Source organism: Ctenopharyngodon idella, chromosome 20 (assembly GCF_019924925.1).
Source record: "Ctenopharyngodon idella isolate HZGC_01 chromosome 20, HZGC01, whole genome shotgun sequence".
In the NCBI taxonomy this organism is placed as follows: domain Eukaryota; kingdom Metazoa; phylum Chordata; class Actinopteri; order Cypriniformes; family Xenocyprididae; genus Ctenopharyngodon; species Ctenopharyngodon idella.
The window spans coordinates 1,040,650-1,063,275 of record NC_067239.1 but is presented as its reverse complement, the minus strand read 5'-3'; the positions used below and the strand labels follow the sequence as shown (position 1 = coordinate 1,063,275).

At 38.3% G+C, this 22,626-nt stretch overlaps 2 protein-coding genes across 2 annotated transcripts; both read right to left on the bottom strand.

The window, feature by feature from the left end:
* Positions 1-10: 10 nt before the first annotated feature.
* On the bottom strand, positions 11-11,437 carry rars2 (arginyl-tRNA synthetase 2, mitochondrial). The gene is made up of 20 exons (XM_051874948.1): positions 11,258-11,437; positions 11,093-11,166; positions 10,522-10,624; positions 10,282-10,365; positions 8,802-8,899; positions 8,664-8,719; positions 8,382-8,465; positions 7,896-7,972; positions 7,646-7,804; positions 6,778-6,884; positions 5,906-6,001; positions 5,750-5,810; positions 5,590-5,666; positions 3,548-3,672; positions 2,417-2,484; positions 2,091-2,200; positions 1,817-1,912; positions 1,320-1,394; positions 212-275; positions 11-138 (listed from the first exon to the last, which is right to left on the bottom strand). Exons 1-20 carry the CDS (start codon positions 11,291-11,293, stop codon positions 52-54), a joined length of 1,737 nt encoding a protein of 578 aa, XP_051730908.1. The 5' UTR covers positions 11,294-11,437; the 3' UTR covers positions 11-51.
* A 2,339-nt stretch (positions 11,438-13,776) lies between these two features.
* Positions 13,777-21,840, bottom strand: akirin2 (akirin 2). The gene is made up of 5 exons (XM_051875023.1): positions 21,322-21,840; positions 18,561-18,707; positions 16,869-17,018; positions 14,554-14,625; positions 13,777-14,471 (listed from the first exon to the last, which is right to left on the bottom strand). Exons 1-5 carry the CDS (start codon positions 21,497-21,499, stop codon positions 14,461-14,463), a joined length of 558 nt encoding a protein of 185 aa, XP_051730983.1. The 5' UTR covers positions 21,500-21,840; the 3' UTR covers positions 13,777-14,460.
* Positions 21,841-22,626: the final 786 nt, after the last annotated feature.

The window sequence follows — 22,626 nt, the reverse complement described above, 5'->3', positions numbered from 1 at the left end:
GAACAGACACTAATAAAAAACACTTTTATTATTTAGTGATTAAACAGAAATTCACATTTTATCAACCGGCGTAATACCCAGAATCCTCATCCCATTGGCCAGAACTGACCGGACGGCACTGAACAGACAGAGTCGGGCCTGAGGAAACAAACACATGCTTACATCGTTTCAGTCTTTGACGATAAATGCAGCTGCTCAAACTTGTGTTTACCTGGGCCGCCGCTGCTGGACTTCCCTTCACAGGCAGCTCTCGATGAGCCGAGGCCACCAGGTGACTAAAAACACAGTGAAACCTCATCAGAACAAACACGTTCCTTCTGTGGGACTCACAACCCAGATATGCCAGCAAAACTACACCAGTGGTTTTCAGACTCACCGCTTTATACATTATGTAAAGCCTTTTTTGTGTATATCCGATTGGGATCATATTTAGCAAGTGTGAACGCCAAAAAAATAACATGAAATGTGAAACGCAGCAGCTACATGTTGTAAATGACAACATCTGTATTGCAAACCCCTTTATGTTGTTGTTTTTGGCGTATACCTACCAACACAACGTCATTGCCATAAAACCAATGTATATATTCCGGAAAAAACGAAAAAGAGGCATGGACACACATCAGATCTGAATACACAATGTGGACAGTCAATCATTTAGATCAGATTCCAGTCGGATACACAAATCAGATTTAGACTGTCAGTGTGAATGTAGCCTAAGGGTATGTTTACCCGACAACGATGTACTAAAAACAGAAAAGTTTTTCTTTTGTGTTTTTCGTGTACAGATGAAAAAACGATCTGCGAAAATGACTAAAAACGCTGTATTCTGCTGCCAGACCAGTAGATGGCGATGTCAAGAAACACTACGCCTATAGACTGAACATGTAATACATATGCATGTGATATCATCGTATTCACAAATTTACATTTTTGTAGTTTACACAGAGATGTTAACAGTGTTGTTTTCAAAAGCTTGCTTTTTCAGGCCCCCAAAATGCTGTTATCGTGTAATAAACGGCCAAAACGCGTAAAAAGTTTTCTGTTTTCTTAGTTGAAAATGGTGTTGTGTAAACGGCGCTCAGTCTCTCTTATCTGACACACTCGGTTCAGTTCGTTGTCTCTCCTGACGAGCTGATGATCTGAATCAGGTGTTAAACCTGACCTAAACACTGGTTAATGGTGCGTTCGAATCATGTCAGAAAGATCGCATTTACGAGTTGAATGGACATGAACATCATTCTGCTACACACTCAACAGTATCTACTTTTTCTTCACAAGAAGGGCGTGGTGTGTACGTGAATTAGGAAGTTAATGTGTACCTGAGAGTCATGAGGAAGTTGACCAGGTGTCTGGGCTGCAGGTCATTCGCTGACTGAAGAAGCACTTCATCATATCTGCAAACAATCAGTCAGTCAGACTTTACTGTGGTACAATTACACAAAGTCTCCATTTACAAATGATTATTTGGAATAAATAAACTGTCAACGTAAAAGTCACCATGAAATCAAACAGACAATTCTTATTTTTATGAAAAGAAATGTGACCTGGAACTACTTCAAAGCTGTGTTTAGTGGAAATAACTGCACACCTCCTGACAGCATGTATTCCAGTGTTGTGTCATTCATTATTTCATCATTTATATGAAGAGAACTGAACAGATGAGCTTTAAAACAAACCCAACACATAGTCTCCATACCAATACAATACAGTATTCATCTGGGTGGAGCGTCACTGATGTCGTCAGACCTGCTGCACTGGCTCTGGAGCATCACTGATGTCGTGTATGTGAGGTATGTGTGATAAAGGTGACGCTCACCTGAGCAGGTGCTGGAGAACTGAAACACTTCTGCTGTCTGTGAGAGGAGAGACGTCACGGCAAGAGTATGACTCACTCGCGTGTCTCCTCAGCAAACTGTGAACACAAACACAGCAGCGCTACACCTAAACACAGTCATGAGCAGATAATCCACAGTCTCAGGCCACTGCCATAGAAAAACGTTCTCTGTTAGGATTATAGTATTTATAACTAGCTGTATGTAAACCAACAGTCGAAAATCCATGCATTGTCAACTATTTAGCTGTGTGTGTACCTGCAGAGTCGGGCGTGTGTGTACTGCAGAAACACACCCGTGTCCCCTTGAGACTGCAGGACTTTGTCCCAATCAAATTTATAGTCTGAAATCAGAGGCCCTTTAAAGTCCTGACAAACACATTAGATAAACCTCAGCACACACACCGACAGCATGACGCTATAAAACACACAATGACACACACTCAGCCTGAATATGATCACAATCAATATGAATTCAAGCCTGCCGGGGCAGATCAACACAATAGAACACACCTTTCAGACGTGAAATGCAGTCAGTCAGGCTCAGTGTACAGAGAAACCACTCGAGTGTGTGTGTGTGTGTACCTGTATGATTAAAGCACTGATCCCAACCCTCTCGGCCGTCAGCTCCGGCTCCTCCAGCACTTTTGAAGCTACACAACATACAAAAAGAGCCTCAGTTCACCAAAAACTAGTTAGTCGTGCCAGAAGACAGCTGTGATAGAAGAGAGGTTGAAAGATCATGTGTTTTGCTTTGATTTCATTCTTTTGAAGATGATTTCATTTATTCATAAGATTGATTTTTATTGTCTTTATTGTGTTATTCTTTTTGTATGAATTATTAGCCGTTAACAATTAATTAATTAACTTTAGAATCATTGTTTAATAATTTTGCTGTGTATTTTTGTCATTTGGTTTTTAATGTCTATATAGTTATAATTTTTTATTTCAGTTTTAGTTACTCAGTTTATTTTAGTACTTCAAGTTAAGCTAAAAAAAAAATGAAAATATCAGGTTACATTGATTTTTATTTCAAATAATGATTTTTTTTGTTTGTTTGTTTTAATTTTAGTTTAGTTAACGATAATGACCCTGGTCTGACTGGTCTCACAGGTTGTTTTTTGCTTAGCTAGTGAAGAAACTCTTGTCATTATTACTGTACTTTTCACAGATTTTGATGTTGTGTTTCCACAGTTATTAATGTTGCTTATATTTTCATTTTTAATAAGTGTACTGTACACTTATAACACTATACTTCGTGTTTGGCATTAAATGACAGTACACTGGTTACCGCCGCTGTTTACCGAGAGTTTCTACCACAACAGCTAAGGGAGTGACGCCAAATTTGACATCTTTCTGTCATCTGACCAACACAATCTCTTAAAAAAATTTATTCTTCTTTTGTAAAGACATAGAAACACTATCATAGATTTTTTTATTTTGCTGTTGCAAGTAATGAGAATGTAAATATTATATTTGTTGTAGTTTACACAACTATGGAGACTTCTGCTTCTGAGAACCCTGCAAAAGTGCAAAGGTCCACTAGAAATTACAAATTAATTCACAGTGTCTCCCACAAAAAAAAAAAAAAAAAAAAAAACAGCCGTCATTCGATTGCTTCCAGAGCATGTTTGCAGAAACTATAAACGGGTGTAGATCTCTAAAATGAGGGTGTGACGTGGATCATCAGTGCTCTTGATACTGAGCGTCTCTCACTTCTGGACTGCCTCATGTTGTTGATCATCCGGCTCCGCGCCTCCTCCAGCACATCCTCCAGGAACACCACCTCCCCACGGCGCGTGCTCATGCCCTGAACCAGCCCGAACGCCACATGATGACACCTGCCGAGCACACACAAAGTCACGTTAAAGTCCCTTTAAGGCACGTCATTTGACTCGGTGGCCATCTTTAAAACGCCTCGCGGCTGCAATATCAGTCATGAAAGTGCAGCTTCTATCTCTTTGAATGGGGAAACATCAAATTCTCCAAAGCTGTTCACCAAGCTTACGATTTTCATATTTGAAATCACCAATGAAATCTGACAACAAGTCTCATAAATGTGGTTTCTTATGGTGAAATAGCATTAAAAAAGCTTATTTTTCAGGATGGAGCAACCAGAGCTTCTAACGGCAGCTGCAGTAACTTTACCAATCAGTGATTGGCTCTTTTATTTAAAAGGCGGAGCTTATTCCGCCATATTGTGTGCTGCACTTTCTCTCATTCATAGTAATACGAGTGCACTGTCTTTGTATATCTAAAGTTTTTGTAGATACACACATCTATTGTTTTTATCATTACGCTTTCATTTCACTGTTAAATGTTTTTTAACATGTTAGTGGCGTGAACTACAAGAAAATGTATTGAAGGATCAGTAACTTTACAATAAGGTCTCATTTATTAACATTAGTTACTGCATCAAACATGAAATAACAATATGCAATATTGTTCTTACAGCATTTATTAACCTTTTTCAAAGGTAGGGTAGGCAATGTTTTTCATAAACACTTTTTGTGTTAATGGTTGAAACTCTCCAGTAAAACAAAAGGGCATCTTGGGAACTGCACTCCGGTTCAAATCTGACCTCTCAGGTAGGTCCTTTACACCGTGTCTACACCGGGTGCAAGCAGCACGATGCAATGCAACAAAAGACAACAGAACCTATAATAATCAGTGACGTTGTCTACACTGGATGCGGCACGACGCGAGCGATAAGTAAACAGTAAACTGATGCCTCGTTATATTTATGACATACTGACACGAAGGACAAATGCTTTGCAATGGGCACTTGTAGACACAGTGTTAGGGTGTTGTGGAGGGGTGAGGTGTCGCAACATCTAGCTACTGGGGTGCCTCAGGGCTCGGTGCTTGGACCGCTTCTCTTCTGTCATTCAGAAACATGGATTTTCCTGTCACTGCTTTCCAGCCAGAGGATCCGACAGTAGCTGCTCACGTCTCAGCCTGCCTGATAGACATTTCTGACTGGATGAAGGACCACCACCTTCAACTCAAACTTACGAAGACAGAACTGCTTGTGGTCTCAGCTAACGCACTAATGTTTGTACCTACTAATGTTCTAAGGCACTAATGTTCCTACAGAACAATGGCTCTGCACCACTTCTTGTTAGTTAATGTAGCTAACTAATGTTAACAAATGAAACCTTAGAAAGGATCTAAGGACCCGTTTCAGTAGCAACCATATGAATATGTGTAAATATATTGATCTTTATTTTTGACGTTTTCTTTAGGTGTCAGATCTCAGTACAGCACGAGATGAGCAGATAACCAGTGTTTCATGTTCTTTTAAAAAAGCAAACAAAAAGTGGCAGCGAAGACATAATACTTTGAGGGGTTTTGTTAGTAGGTGTGACAAACGAGAGAATTACTACTCAAGGTATATTTTGACAAGGCGTGTCTCCATCCTGAAGGGAAGGTACCCACTGGATCTGTGTTTGAGCAGCAATAATGATGTTTATGGAGTCAGACAGCTGACAAAAACTGTAGCTGCAAGTCATTAATGAACGCCATATGCCATGCTATACTATTAAAGCACGAAGTGAAGACACCACAGGCGAATAAGATAAAAATAATAGCTAACAGAAATCATCATACTTCCCCTGTTCACTGATTACATTAAGAATTGCTAACATTTTTTCATATTACAAGCTCTGAAATGTTATATTAAAATATGTAAATCATCTAATTAAATATGCACATCTGATAGGTTGGGACGGAGTGAGTGTGTGTGTGTGTGTGTGTACCTCTCTGCCCACTGGTGTCCCATGGCTGACAGGATGTGAAAGAGCTGCTGGAAGTGGACGGTCTGACTCTTATCTGTCTTAAAGAGGGAACGAGGAGCAGATGCAGAAGGTGAAGGAGTCACATGATGCAGCGGTGATTTCAAACCATGACCGTTCTTACCACATAGATCATCTCATCAAAGCCAAACCTCTGCTTCCTGTCCAGCGCTGCTGCAACGTCTCTGAAAGCACACAGAAGTGAGATCCGATAAACAGATAATAAACAGATTTCTCCGGTTAAGAGGTGTGTGTGTGTGTGCGGGTCAGTGTGACACACCTGGTGATGTACAATGACGTCCCATCACTGCGCACTAACGTGGCGTAAGACGACATATCGCCCGTCGCAGACAGATCCACCACACCTGTGCCCTTCCTGTTCAACAACCAATCACAGTCAGTCACCGCAAACCATCACACACATTTAAAAAAACATCAAATTTAATTAAATATTAAGTTTATTTATTAACTAAATTTAAGATTTATGTATTTGAATTGAATATAAAATTTCCATCAATGTGGATTACAGTTTTAACATAAATTATGTATTTGCTAATTTGCATATTCATAGTTCTGCGTATACTAAATGAAGCAAGGGTGTAGAGTTACAGTCAAGCTATTTTAAGGCATTAATAAATTATTTTCACATTTAAATATATAATTTTGATTATCAAAGATAAGTTTTAAGGGACAAAATTATTGATTGCAGGTGAGCTTTTAAATACACAACCAGCTTTATATATTGATCATCAGAAGATCCAATTTGTTTCAATCTCATACATTTGCCTGTTCCACAGTCAGTCATTTTAACCATTCATACTTTTTAACTGAATGAATGCAATTGTTTTCACAATGAACAATTTATGCTGATTCTAAGCTTTTTGAATAAATGCATTTTGAAAATATGATTTAAATAAAATCAAATTGATCAAATAAACTATGCAAAGATTCTTTGAGTGCAGAAATCTGACCTGTTTCATTTATGTATGACTGACAAATATGCATTAGATTAAGTTTATTATTAGTTTATGTTAAAACTGTAATCCAAATGGATGAAAATGTATGTGATTCAAACACATAAATCTTTAATTTAGGCAGGAAAAGCTCTCTGCTCTGCATGTCTTGTTGTCAGGAGGAGAGGAGCGGCTGTACTCAGTGGTCTTCAGCAGGCGTTTGGTCATCAGCTCTTCCAGCACGCTCTGGGTCTGACCGTCATGAAACGACTCTCCAGAGTAATGGTCAAAGTCAACTCCTAAACGCTGAGAGAGGACAAACACCGTCAGACGCAGCAAACAGGTGGAAAAAAAGCTTTTTTTCTGTATTTATTTCTTCAGCATACAAAAACTCCTGGCTCTACACAAACCCTATTCTTCTTCTCTAGATGTTCATTTCTTTATTTACTTGACAGAAAACAACCTGTTGATTAAATCTTTCAGTGCTCAACACATCAAATTCAGCTACATAACAAAAGTTTTGGTGTGGCATGACAGATCACTCTGTTCAGTGCACTTCTTTTTACTTAACTTAATGTATGTTTGAATACATGTGTTATAATAAAATGTTTATATGGCAGCCACTGTTTTTCAACAACAAATTGGAGTAGAAACAATAATATCATTGAAAATGTGTTTCTGGGTCTAAGCAACTCAAAATGATGGAGCGGAGTTCATTACGTTGAGTTACGTTCAGTATTTTAACTCTTTCAGGAGTTCAGTTTATACATGTGGGCTCACGAAAACTGCTTTATGTGAAACTCGTGTTTTTGTGACCGTCTTCCCTGTACAGTTTACAGCTTCAATTGAGAGAGACTTTACATTTGCTTAAGAAAAATTGACATGATGTATCTGAAATATGTTTAAATGAATCAGTATCAAATATCAAATCGAATACTCACTAGAATTGGAAACTGAAGTCACAGCTGATGTGAAATCATGGGTCATTTAAAGTGTGCATAAAAAATCTAAATTGAAATGCTTAAAATGTGATTAAACTGAAAATTTGATATTACACATGATATTACCTGATAGATGCGTTTGTATTCGACCACAGTGATCTCACGAAACTGTCTCCACAGCTCCAGGGCCTGATCCTCACGCTGCACCAGACGCCTGTAAAACTCTGCAGCGGCCGAACGCACGCTCTCGTCACACTCGGCCTCGCGGTTCACCTGGACGTACACCTGCAGCCCCAGTGAAAACAAATCAACTAGTGATATGATCTGCAGGGCCAGCGTAAATGAAACACACACAGACGTCTCTGTAATGACAGACCTCAAACAGGTGCTCCAGCGGCTGCGTCTTCAGCTTCTCCTGAGAGCCGAAGCGCTCAAAGCCGGCGCCCAACAGACCTGCAAACACCAGTGACCGACTCAAACCAGAGCTGCTGACACTTAACATGCCCATGAACTTTTATCAGATGTAGGAAGGTGTTTTTAAAGTGCCCCTATTATGCTATTTTAAAGGTTCCTAATGTTGTTTTGTTTCTCCTACAACAGGTTTACATGCATCCAAAGTCAAAAAACACTTTAATTTTCTCATAATATCCACTGCAGCATCAGCTTTTTTCTCTCAGTGTCTGAAATGGTTCAATCAAGGATTCAGTTTCTCTAAACTCTGCCTTTCTGAGAGCTCTGCTCTGATTGGCCCCGTCTGTTGTGATTTCACTACATGAAAGGTCATATCACAAAAAGCATAACAGGGGCACTTTAATCTTTTTTCATTTTATTCAACTTCTCCAGGTTAATAATGTTAACTCACCAAACTGCATTCCCCAGTCGCCCAAATAATTGACTCGAATAACATCTTTCCCCAAGGACTTCTTTAGATTGGCAATAAAGTTTCCTACAAAAAAAAAGCAGATAATTTAACCTGAAAATATCTGTTTTGAGAAGAACTGGTCTATTAAAATCACTGGTTTCAAATATCAAGCTAAGAGTTTCTTGTGTTCAAGTGCTCCATCTGCTGGTGACAGAGAGAACTAGTTTAACAGGAACTTTCTGCATTTGCAAAACTAATTTAACAGAGTAATGATGATCTCACCAATTATAGTGGAGCGAAGATGTCCGGCATGAAATTTCTTAGCGATGTTTGGAGAACTGTGAGAGAAGAGAGTTGAGTGGGTAACACTGCAGAGACGCACGCTAGTGCTGTAAACTAACAGCTTGTGTATTAACCGACCTGAACTCCACAAGCGTCCGGCCGCCCTGAAGATGGCGCAGAAGGTCACTCTTCACGCCGAACCCGTCAGGCTCTGAGTGCAGCTGCTCTAAGAGCTTCTGTGACACACATCAGGCCCACAGGAAACAAAGCATGAGAAATTAAAGTCGCACTGAAACGGAAGCAGTGACAGATCTTTTCTTCTGCACTGTGACATACATCTGAGTGTAACGGACAACTGAAAAAGATTAAATACAGAGTGGGACTTGGTTCTATGCATCAGTTGTTGATTGGATGTTGAGATGTGGGCGTGGCTATCAAAAGTGTATGCAGATGAGCGTGAGCTTTCAGGGGCGGGGCTTAAAGGGTTAGTTCACCCAAAAATGAAAATTCTGTCATTAATTACTCTCGCTCATGTCGTTCCACACCTTTAAGACCTTCGTTCATCTTCAGAACACAAATTAAGATATTTTTGATAAAATCCGATGGCTCAGTGAGGCCTGCATTCACAGCAAGATAATCAACACTTTCAAATGCCCAGAAAGCTACTAAAGACATATTTAAAACAGTCATGTGACTACAGTGGTTCAACCTTAATATTATGAAGCGACGAGAATACTTTTTTTTGCGCCAAAAAAACAAAATAACGACTTTATTCAACAATATCTAGTGATGGGCGTTTTCAAAACTCTGCTTCATGAAGCTTCGAAGCTTTACAAATCTTTTGTTTCGAATCAGTGGTTTGGAGTGCCAAAGTCACATGATTTCAGTAAACAAGGCTTCGTTACGTCATAAGTGTTTCGAAATTTCAATAGTTCACGTGACTTTGGCGCTCCAAACCACTGATTCAAAACAAAAGATTTGTAAAGCTTCGAAGCTTCATGAAGCAGAGTTTTGAAATTGCCCATCACTAGATATTGTTGAATAAAGTTGTTATTTTGTTTTTTTGGCGCAAAAAAGTATTCTCGTCTCTTCATAACATTAAGGTTGAACCACTGCAGTCACATGACTGTTTTAACAATGTCTTTAGTACCTTTCTGGACCTTGAAAGTGTTGATTACATTGCTGTCTATGGACGAGTCATATCGGATTTCATCAAAAATATCTTAATTTGTGTTCTGAAGATGAACGAAGGTCTTACGGGTGTGGAACGACACGAGGGAGAGTAATTAATGACAGAAATTTAGTTTTTGGGTGAACTAACCCTTTAAACCCACAAAACTTTTGTTTAGTTTATATATTCTTTGGCATAATGAGATTGAAATTTAAACTCCACAATTACTGCAGTTCTCTCAAATAACTGCGATTATATTAGAATAACCACGATCAATTAATCAATAATCGCGACAGGCCTACATGTAGCATTGACTTCATTCAATTTTGAAAAATGTTTAGCGTTATGTACATTAACAATGTAATTGGGGAGAATTATAATGTAATTCAGTGGAGAGTTGTGTCTATGATGTTTGTTTCCTCATGTCTGTGAGTAGCGTCTGTTCACCTGCGCCAGGATCAGTTTGTTCAATCTGAAGTGGATCACTCCTCGACCAGCGACGACCTCCTCCACGACAGAGTCCTGTTTGATCTAGAGCGGAGAACGGACACAAGACCCCTCCAGAACTTACTCTTTAAACATGAGCATACATAAAAACATACAAATCATAGGGAAAAAAGAGTCATCATAGTCTTCCCAGGAACAGACTGTATTCCTGTCTACATATCAATCTGAGCGTCTGCTCACCTGATTGGCCAGCGCTTGTGTTTGGGTCTGCAGGTCTCCATCAGGAGAAACAGCTCCACTCTGCAGCAGACTGTTGACCGACACACGCAGGTCAGAGGTCGTCCTGAGATCACAAACACTGCATCAGACAGACCAGACACCACAGCTGGAGGAGCTGATGAAGTGACTTTATACTGCAATGACACTCAGACGCTCTTAAAGGTGATTTAAGCACATCTACTGACGTCATCATCACATGCTGGGGATCCAATGGGGAAATTCTATTAGAATTCTATCCTGAACAAGAAATACTTGGCTGTTGCCCTACAGATTTTGCATTTTAATTAAAGTAAGAAAAGTTAATAAATAAAAATAAATAAAATCACATAAAACATTTTACTCTCTAAATTTATGAAATTTGGAAAATTACTTTCCTTTTGTAATAGAAAAACGTCTTGTGAGTGTCTGTTTTATTTGTAGTTACTGACTTTGGCATGTTTTTTTTTTTTTTTTCAATGTAATGTTATTAGCTTATTTCTTAAATAAAAAATGAGTGTATGGGTTTATAAGGTGTTTGAATATTCGCTCTTACTGTTTCTTTGACACTGGCACTGCAGAGATCAGGGGTATTAAAGCATCTTCAGACACTCCGACCACCTTTGAAAGCTGCAAAACAAGTACAGTAACCAAATGAGATGCTGCGCGACTTAATTAACTTCATTAATGTTACAGTGATTCAGACGCGCGCCGCGCGTACCTGCAGCGCAACGCTCCTCCTGAAGAAGCACGCCATGTGCGCGCGATATTCACGATATTAAACTACATCAGGAATGAAACAACATTGGGAATGAAAATGAAGTGTCATTGATCAGTATCCGCGCGTGCTCTTACTGTGAGGACGCAAGTTTGAGCGTTCTGAAGTCAGCTACTGTCATTTCTGTGCGTGTTTTCAAAATAAAAGTCATCAGGCTCCTCTGAACGCTCACGTGTTTCTCTGTACTTCTGTTTTCACAGCTTTCTAACTTCTTGATCTGATTATTAGAGGAGTTTTTTTTGTCCCTCTCACTGCCTAAGGTGGTTATGGTCCTGTCCTGATGTAATTTCCACCAGATTATGTATTGTGTTTAATAGCATTTTGTTGTGATGAAATAAAATTTAATTTTAAACATGCAATACAAAATATATAACTCCTTTGTATTGCTGTAGCTAATTTAATTATGTCTGGGTTGTGCAGCTATGAAGTTGTGAAGGTAGCAATGGATTGTGCTTTACAGTCCTCCATCTTGTGGGACCAACTATTGTGAGAATGGTTGATGGTTGAGTCTTTCTCTTTGCCAGCAGAGATTACAGGCCGGATGAAGCCTCTTCCCAGTCTAGTGTTTTTCAGGATGAGGATCAAGTGGAGTGTATGGAATGATGGCTGGAAGGAGCCACTACTGTGCTTGAAAGTTGAAGACATACTCAGATGTGAACGCTGGGATGATCATATGCTGTTGGCTCCTTCAAAGCTGGAAAGCAAGTCAAAGGAAAGACAGAAGGCAGTGAAGAACCCTCATCCGGCATCCGACCCCGCACTGGCAAAGATGGACCCTGAATGTTTTGTTGACCCCGAACTTGTCCTAACTGAAAGAAAACAAGTTGATAAAAAGATTGAATCCATTGAATTTGGTAATAAATAGCATGAAAAGAGATTTATAAGATTTTTTTTGTAGGCACTTTTGACTGGAAACGTCATAAGTGTAAAGGCCCATTCACACCAAGAACCGTAACTATACCGATAAATATATTAGTATTATATGCTGCAGTTTTGTCACCTGTCACTTTAAATGCTCTTTAAAGTAGGCTGGATTCTGATTGGCTGTCAAAGTTATTATCATTCATCAGCTGGAAAAAAATGGCTCTGAAAGTAATTCCCAATAATATCGTTCCTGTGTGCCATTATCACTATAGTTGTGCTATTCTATATGATTTTTATAACTTAATTTCAGCACCAGAACTGTTTTATAAAACCTACACTTTACATGCAGTGCCGATCAAAAGTTTGGACACATTACTTTTTTTTAATGTTTTTGAAAGAAGTCTCTTATGCTCATCAAACCTGCATTTATTTGATCAAAAATACAGAAAAAAACTGTAATACTGTGAAACATTATTACAGTTTAAAATATTTGATTTCTATGTGAATATATAGTAAAGTGTTTTTTTATTTTATTTTGTAAAGTGTAATTTATTCCTGTGATCAAAGCTGAATTTTCAGCATCATTACTCCAGTCTCAGTGTCACATGATCCTTCAGAAATCATTCTAATGATTTATTAATATACTGATTATCAGTGTTGGAAACAGTTGTGCTGCTTAATATTTGGAATCTGTGATACTTTTATCAGGATTCATTGATTAATAACAATATAATCTTTACTGTAATTTATCAAAAAAAAGTACTAATTTCTTTCAAAAACGGAGATAAAAAATACTGACCCCGAAAAGTTGAACAGTAGTGTATATTGTTACAAAAGATTTCTATTTTAAACTTTTTATTCATCAAAGTATTAAGAAAAAAGTATCAGATTATAAAAAAAAATATTTTCAACACTGATAACTGATGCTGATGAAAATTCAGCTTTGCATCACATAAATTATAAAGTATATTAATATAGAAAACCGTTATTTTAAATTGTAATATTTCACAAGATTACGGTTTCTACTGTATTTTTCATCAAATAAATGCAGCATAAGAGACTTTTCCAAAAAATTAAAATAGTAATGTCCAAACTTTTGACCGGTACTGTGAGTGTGAACATAACATCTAATTCAATTCAAGTTTATTTGTACAGCGCTTTTACAAAGCAACTTGACAGAAAATGCTTGTTTAATGGAAGTATTTAGGAAGAATTCTGTTATCAGTTGTTTTTTTCAGCAAATCAGACTTGCTCTCTGCCTGTCAATCATTTTGCTGGCATGCCTTTGGAGGGCGGAGTTTCAGCAAAGGAGGCAGGTCTTAGCTAGCAAAAGAGCTGAAATTACATAAAAAAAACTAAAAAACAAACAAGTCTATTGATTCTAGGGCACCTGTGCAAGATCTGTGAGTGAAAACATGAAAAATCCAAGAGTGTGTGAACAGCGAGCAGTGATTAAAAGTGCTAATTTAGAAGTACTTTATCAATTTAGTCTCAGTTGACACTGTTTTAAGTGTTTAAGACCCGAGTACACGTGAACTTATGAGTCTAGTACACAAACTTATCCAAAATACACTTACAATAGCAAGAAAGAACACTAGTTATGTAAACATTTTTATTTGTGTATACGTTTCCCAACATAAAGTCATTTGAACTACAGGAGCAGTAAAACCATAATGCAGAGGAAAGGGGCAAACAAAAACAAAAGAAAGAAATAAAAAATTAAAATAAATACAAAGCATGAAAACAGACTCTAATCAAAATAAATGCTGTATTCGATTTGTACAGGAAAACTCCAGATGAAAGCCAGGATGTATTTACACAAAGCTATGAACAGCAGTCTCCGAGATACACCCTCCCAAAGTTTATTTCACACAGTCTCACATTTATCATCATTTGCAATGAATAAAAGGCATTTTACAAAATCAAACAAAAAAAATGAGGATGAAATGACAGGTGACTGTATAAAAGGCATCGTCAAAGCCTAATAAATATCCAGGGTTCAGTAAGAGAGACACAAGAGCCACTGATTTGAATAATAGTTGCAAAGGTCCATATATGGGCGTTGACGACGGCAGGAAGCACTCAGCTGCTGCAGAGAGAGAGAGTGGTTACGCACTGACAGAAGCCTGACACATACTCTGTGCCCAGCGGGGGAAAAGATGCGATTGGCACTGCTGGAGATCCAGCCGGAGCCGGTCTGAGTGTCAGGAGCTCACACAGGCAGAGATCCACTGGACACGGCACCAACCACAGGACACGAGGACGCCCGACAGCACGGCCACTCAGGACACATCTGCACAACGACAACATCAGGATCAGCATGTGAGGCAGACGGAGCGAGAACAAGCATCTGAATGAGACGAGAGGATACTTACAGCTGGCAGGCTGCTCTCCAAACCGCCTCATCAGCTGGTCATGGGTGAACTTCACGAAAGCATCGTACTGTTCTGGAAAGACAAGACGACAACTCCGTCAAGCACAAACACATGCCTGCACAGGAGATCGCTTCTAGTTTTTTTGTAATGGCTGAAAATGTGAGCGCTGCACGTTTCAAATTCAAAACTCACAGTTTCAGAGCAGTTCAGAATCACTGAATAACACATTTATGCCAAACGTTTGTTTTGATCTACTGCTGATGAATTATGACAATGTTTACATCATGGTGTTTATATTGTAATATGATGTAGATGGAGGTAAAAGTGCATATTTGATCTCCCTCATCTGTTTAAACAAGCAGCTGGCAGTAGTAAAGCAAAGACATTTCAAAATAAGAGTCCTGTGTATTTTGGGCTTGTTTATAATTAAATGTTGCATATTATGCATAAGGTTTTTTTTCCTAGTTATTAGTAGTTAGTGTAACCAAAGACATCTGGCATTTAATTCAACAAACTTCAAGACTAAGAACATTAACACATTCTCTCTCTCTCTCATATATATATATATATATATATATATATATCTATATATATATATATCTATATATATATCTATATATATATCTCTAGTATTGGCACAATAATCTGTTTATTAGGTCTATAAACTATTAAATTCTGTTTGAAGCAGAAATATTTTTAAAACAGTGTACTGTTTTCTAATAATTTTGCTTGTAAATTCCTTTATTAAGGCAAAATGCATTATTTGAAACATTTTCTTTTCACCTCGAGTTTTTTAATGTGCTCCTAGATTCTTCAACTTAAAGGGATAGTTCACCCAAAAATGAAAATTCTGTCATCATTTACTCACCCTCAAGTGGTTCCAAACCTGTATTCATTTCTTTGTTCTGTTGAACACAAAGGAAGATATTTTGAAGAAAGTTTGTAACCAGGCCGCTTTGGGGCACCATTGACTTCCATAGTATTTTTTTTTTTTCCTACTATTCAGTTTCCCACATTCTTTAAAACATCTTCCTTTGTGTTCAACAAAAAAAAAAATGTATACAAGTTTGGAACAACCTGAGGGTGAGTAAATGATGACAATTTTCATTTTTGGGTGAACTATCCCTTTAAGGAGAGAAAAAAGCAATCATCAAGCCCTGAAACTGGATGTATTCGTATTTTTTTATTATCTTTTTTTTTTTTTAAACAGCTGATACCTTCAAGTTTGGGTTTTTGTAAGTAAAATATCCATATTTAAAACTTTATAAACTATAATAATAGGGCTGTTCAACGATTAATCGCGATTAATCACATCCAAAATAAAAGTTTGTTTACATAATGTGTGTGTGCTATGCATATTTATTTTTTATAAACATATACATGCATATATTTAAGAAATTTACATGTATATTTTATTATATATATACATACACACACATATATACATACACACACACAGCTTAAATTGTATAAAAATTTTATATTTTTTGTAAATATACACATGTATGTGTTTATAAATACAAAATAAATAAACACAGTACACACATATTATGTAAAACTTTTATCTTGCATGCGATTAATCGTTGAACAGATTTGCGGTGGAAGAGTGACCTCTGACCCGACACATGACGTAATGACGAATGCAGAAGCACAGAGGATAGAGCAAAACAAAACACCTGTCACGATTAGAAGTCTAAAACGATACATTTTTAAATAGAACGTCAGAGGATTTCGATATAAGAGAAGAGCTTGAGTTTGTTGCACAGCTCTATTTGTTTGAACCGCGAGAGGCGTCTAAGCGTACAATGCTCCTACATCCTGCGTCATACGCCGCGTCAGGGGTTACTCGTGTGTCAACTTGTGCAGTGTGTGTACGGTCGTCCACCGAAAGCTAGTTATTTGAATTCATAACGTTTTACATATGTATATTTTTCTTGCAAAAACCCATCGCTTCACTTCAAAAGGCCTTCATTAACCCCCTGGAGCCGTATGGATTTTTACGATGGATGGATGAATTTTTTTGGACTTCAAAACTATTATAAAGCTTGGAAGAGCAAGGCTATTTTTTAATATAACTCGAATTGTGTTCGTCTGAAAGAAGATAGTCATACACCTAGGATGGCTTGAGGCTGAGTAAATCATGGGATCATTTTCATTTTTGGGTGAACTATCACTTTAAGAGCATGTGATCCTTAGAAGGAAAAGCAAGCATCAAGCCCTGAAACTGTGGATGTATTATTACAAGGGAATGAAACAGCTTCTGCAGCTTGAAACATGAAACAGCTTTTTTTTTTTTTTCTTTAAACAGCTGATACCTGCAAGTTTGGTTGTCAGGATCTCGTCGTACTCTTCCCGGACCTTCTCCTCGCGCTCCTTCAGCAGACGCTCACAGATCATTCCCACCTGCTTCAGCGTGAACAACGGCTGCTCCCGTCTGGAGGGGGACGCCGATCCAGAGGAGACGCCTGCGGGAGACAGAGAGCGTCTGCGTCAGTCAGTCCAGCCGGAGAAAACAGGGCCGTTTATGAATGACGGCCGCTCAATCCACACTTTCATTCCTCATCATGAGCCATTCACTGTATACTGGATAAAATATTGACCACAGTCTTTAAGGATGAAAATAACATTAGCTTTAAATTAGGAAAAACAGACATACTCAGGGAATTTTCACTTGTTTTTCCTGTCTTGAATCAAAAGGTTTCAAGGGATACACTGGTAGGATTTTAGTTTTGGCAATTTTAACAAACAACTATTAGCCGTTAGCAGTATTTGTCACTTGCTCACTTATTTAAATTGTCATAAAATAAATGTGTTTTGATCATGTTTTAAATAAGCAAAGTTCAAAGTACTACTACTAGCTAGCTCATTGCTGCATCATCATTAAAAAAAAAAAAAATTATTGAACATAAATTGGATCCATTTAACATCTTAAAAAAAATATATATATATATACAAACAAGACAACATGACAACCTTCAGAGGTTATTTTTGCTATCAATTTCTGTTAACATTACATATTTCTTTAATAAACAGAAAGACATTACACAACTCAGTGCCTCCACAAAGTTAATACATAAACTATATTGGTCTGTTATATCAGCCTTTGTAATGCTATAGTGATAATATATGGCTTTAAATTTATCAAAAAAACATCAGTGCATCTCTAGTTTCAACAAAATAATCAATTTATAGGTCCTTATATCACTTCACGCCCTTTTAGGGTTTTTCCTAATACTTCTAATATCAAAAGTCAGTTCCTTTTTGACATCCTTCTCCAGGAAGTGACATCATTATGTAAGGGATTTGATATCAGATGAATTTGGTTCTTTCTTTAGTGATTCAGAATTGATTTGGTGTTTTATTTATTTGGTTAGGTTTGTTTTTTTAACAAATTTAACTACCAACCATTAAAAAGTTTACTGGTTTACTTCTGACAACCTGCTTCATGGTGCTCTCTAGTTTGATTTAAAGAAATCAGTCTAAATAAATGATTCAGTGACTCGCTCAAAGACTTGACACTGGTTTCATTACTGGATAAATTGATTAATCAATTTTGGAACATATCTCTTGAATGAATGATTCAATGACAAATACGTTTTTAACAGTCACTTGTAACCATATACTGGTGTAGGATCAGATCTCACTGTTCTCTGTGATCATACTAGTCTAAGCTTTAATAGAGGCGAATCGCTGTCATTTAGGAATAAGATCATGTGGGTGTTTGAGTCTTTTAACGAATAATCAGGCATCTCTAATGGATCTACATTTGCAATATGTTGCTTGCTTAAAAGTTTGGATCAAATCAGGCCGATGTCATCTAGCAGTGACCGCTTCAGAACAACTGATCCTAGCACACAGACTGAACGAGGTCAGTATCTGACTGGTTTGCAGCTGTTAACAGCCAGCGCTGACAGACCCAAGCGTAAGCATTTGGAGGAAGTTACGGAGCAGCAGGACCCAGGTGCATCAGTGAAGCAGCGAGGGTTTTCTGCGGGACGCTGCAGTACCTGGCAGTGAGGCTGTGCTGCTGCTGATGGAGGCGTGCGGCTGGGAGTCGAGGCCGCAGCCGGAGTCGCTCTGCTGGAAGCTGCTCTCCAGATGTCTCCTCTTCTGCATGCGCTTGTACTCCTGCTTGATGTTGCTCAGGATTTGCTCTGGAAGAGTGAAGAAAAGCATTCAGAAATTGTACAGTGACTCGAGAAGTAGGGGTGGGAGATACACCAGTTCACCTGAAAACCAGTGCACAATTTTCAACTTTTTGAATCTTTCTGTATCATTCATACCAGTTTGTACAAAGGCAACGTGACTAATTCAGTTTCTACTATAAAGCGGCTCTCCAGTGTGTTCATGTTTTTACTAGCGTCTGACCTCGACTGACTAAACAGCAGAACGTTGACTATTTTAACAATGTCTTTACTACCTTTCTGGACCTCAAAAGGTGTAATGACGTTGCTGCCTATGTGTGGTTCAGAAACCCTCGGATTTCATCAAAAATATCTTAATTTGTGTTCTGAAGATGAACGAAGGTCTTACAGGTTTGGAATGACATGAGGGTGATACTTTTTTTTTTTTTTAAACATCCCCATGTCATCCAAGACGTTCATGTCTTTCTTTAGTTGAAAAGAAATGAAGGTTTTTGAGAAACATTCCAGGATTTTTCTCCATATAGTGGACTTCACTGGGGTTCAACGGGTTGAAGGTCCAAATGTCAGTTTCAGTGCAGCTTCAAAGAGCTCTACATGATCCCAGACGAGGAATAAGAGTCTTATCTAGAGAAACCATCGGCCAAATTTCTTTTTAACTGAAGAAAGAAAGACAAACATCTTGGATGACATGGGGGTGAGTAAATTATCAGGAATTTTTTAATTCTGAAGTGAACTAATCCTTTAATAACACTGTTTAATATCAAACACATCCCACAGATTAGCAACAGCAGACTGCATTTTACAACACTCACTTGTTCGGCTGATTTGGATGTTTAGTTTGGGCTTTTAGGGAGGAACGAAAGTGCACAGCTGTGAAGGAAAGGAATGTGCCCTGGATGGAATGCAGCACAATAAACTTCACATGAATTATCTTGTTTTCATAATTATCGCATTCAAAAATCAATTACGATTAACTGCACAACACTAATTTCAGCACAATAAGACACAAAAGATAACTTAATTCGGTACTCACATGCTGTTTGACAGACTTTTAGAGTGAGAATAAATTGTTTAACTGGCAAGACTTTAAAATGCATGCAAATAAACTTTTTTGATTGTGAATAACTACAATGTCATGTGTGCGTAACCCTACTGCAGCGTTGCTAAAGTTGTTGCGACAGAGAAGCCAGAAATGCAACCAATAGAATGTGAGCTCGAGCATATGATATGATGATCTCTCTTCAAATGGAGACAATTTAATCATTTACAAACTTAAATTGTGATATCGCACACACTATATAAAAAGGTTTAGCCTATATAACAAACAGAAACAATAGATTTTCTATTTATTGCAAAATATGCATATTACATAATTTAACAGCACAGGGAGAGTTCCTTTTCCCGCAATTTGCTTGTTTTTATTTGGTGTAGATTTCTGCAGAATCATGGGTAATGTGTTTCACCTGGAATTCCACTGTTGAACACTGTTATTTAACAAACAAGTAAAAATAAAGTGGGCTAATGGCTTCAACAAAAGCACATACTGTAGATAAATGACCTTGTAGCTGACAGTAGGTCTCTAAATTGTTAAAAAAATATATATATATATCCCCCTATGGAAAAATGTAAAGTCATCTTAGAACAAAAATACAGTTCTTGGGGTTTTTTAATGTAGGCTTAATATTGCAATATTTATCCTAATGCACCTCATTATAGTTTCAAATTCATGTTGAATCAAAATAACCTCCCCTCCCTCTTGCAAGTATTTCTCTTATGTGTTTACTGGCGCGGGGGCGGGGCAACTTGTCACTCCCATGACATCCACCAATAGCAAACCACAACCATCCAATCAATTCCCCACGGACAAAATCAAGCCTCGCGCTACATTTGCTCTTGTTCCAGAAGCCGTTTCACACGGATATACATCACAATAGGGAAAAAAGGGGAGTGAAACTTCCGTTTCATGCGGACTTTAAAAGCATTTCTACTTCCGGAAACCAACTGTTGCACTAATTCCGCTGTTTAGAAATACTAGCATTAGCACTGGTGAGATTTCTCGCCTACTGCACGGATATTGTCAGGTAGTGCTAATGTGCTTCTCACAACAAAAAAGTCACCGTGTCATAATCAGACCCACCAGCAGGAAAAGACAAACCACCGAGTTCGACATCACTTCCAGTCCATGACGGAACACACAGGACTGAGAGACGAACAAACCCTGATCAATATCACAAACAATAATGCTACAACACCGAGGATAACCATTTAATAATAAAATACTTTAATGTACTTCACAAACACGGTCAATAATCGTGGCAACGTCGTGCGAGATCCGAATCCTCAGAGTTCATAAACGTCTGTGTCTGTACAGGTCACAGCAGCATTCCTGGCCCACTTCGATTTGAAAACAACTTTCACATTACCATTTGATTTTCTAATGCAGTGTATGAAGAGAGTATCTGCGATAAAGAGGTTTACACGGACACAGCTGGCTATATTTAGTCGTGTGTTTTGATGTCGTCAGATAACAGGGGTTAGCTCTCCGTCCAGACAGTTTTAGCATAATTTCACCCGTGTACACACATATATTCTTGAGTTTTTGATCGAGTGAAGCTCGACTGACCTGTGGTGAGGGCTGAAGACACTCTGCCGAAGGGCGACGGCTCCATGCGCAGGTACTTCTGCGGGGACGCGCTGGAGCTGGACGGAGACATGGGCGCACATCTCCTCCTCTTCGGAGACGCCGGGTTCATCAGAGGATCGAAATCCATAGTCCTTTTAAGAGTGGCTCCACAAGCCATTTTATCTAAAGATTGTGTTTGGTAAAAGAACGCGGCGAAAAGAAATAATCCGCTCGAACAGCGAGAGCCCCCCTGCTAGTCACTGTCCTGCTTTGATCTCAAGGGAACACGACTCAATCGCTTCGCTTTTATTCAAATTCTGCGTTGACCTTCAGGCCAAAACATTGACTAAGAAAACAAAGACGCGTATATGCACAGAAAAACGTAGTTATGGAGTCGATACTCCTCATGAAAGCACCGATGATTTCGGATTGTGCCGAGATCCCGTCCGACGCCTCTTGAGCGAGCGCTAGCCGGCTAACAAATATGGCGTGGAAACAAAACATTTGACGACGCTGCTTCTCTGCGCATGCGCGGAGGGTTTCCGGCGAAGCCGGTACTTGTAGTTTAAGCAAGATTCTTCCTCACACTCGTTTCCTGTCAAGGCCTGGAATGACAACTACATAACCCACAACACCCTGTTCACATTTCTCTCCGAGTGAAGTCGCCCATTGGTGGTTTTGGATTGTTTGTGGATTTGAAAAAAGCCCCTAAATATCTGCCTGAAGGGTTCAAACAACATGTCTATTAATACGTCTAACTCCTCTGAACTTTGAACATGCTAACGTTTAATTGATATTAAACCGATAAAACTGAGTGATGATTACAAATTCAAACACTTACGTTAGTAATAAAACAATAGAACAGATTCAAACACTGATCTACTTGCCATTATAATACATTTAAAAAAAGGGTCCACTACATTGACTGGACCGTTCCTAATATTCGGTATGTTTTCATCACGCATCCATCAGTAACATTTTTTAAGTATCATCATACATATATTAGTTTTCTTTCATCACAATTAAAGAGTTAGTTCACCCAAAAATGATCATTCTTTCATGTTTTTGTGGAACACAAAAGAAGATTTGTTGAAGAATGCTGGTAACCAAACAGTTTTTGTGACCATTGATGTCCATTGTATAGACATTTCTCTCAATACAGTCTTTATGTTCCACAGAAGAAAGAAAGTCATACAGGTTTGAAAGACATGAGGGTGAGTAAATGATGACATAATGATAATTTCTGGGTGAATGATCCATGTAACCACAGACAGATTATTTTTTAGGTTACATAAATCAGAAATT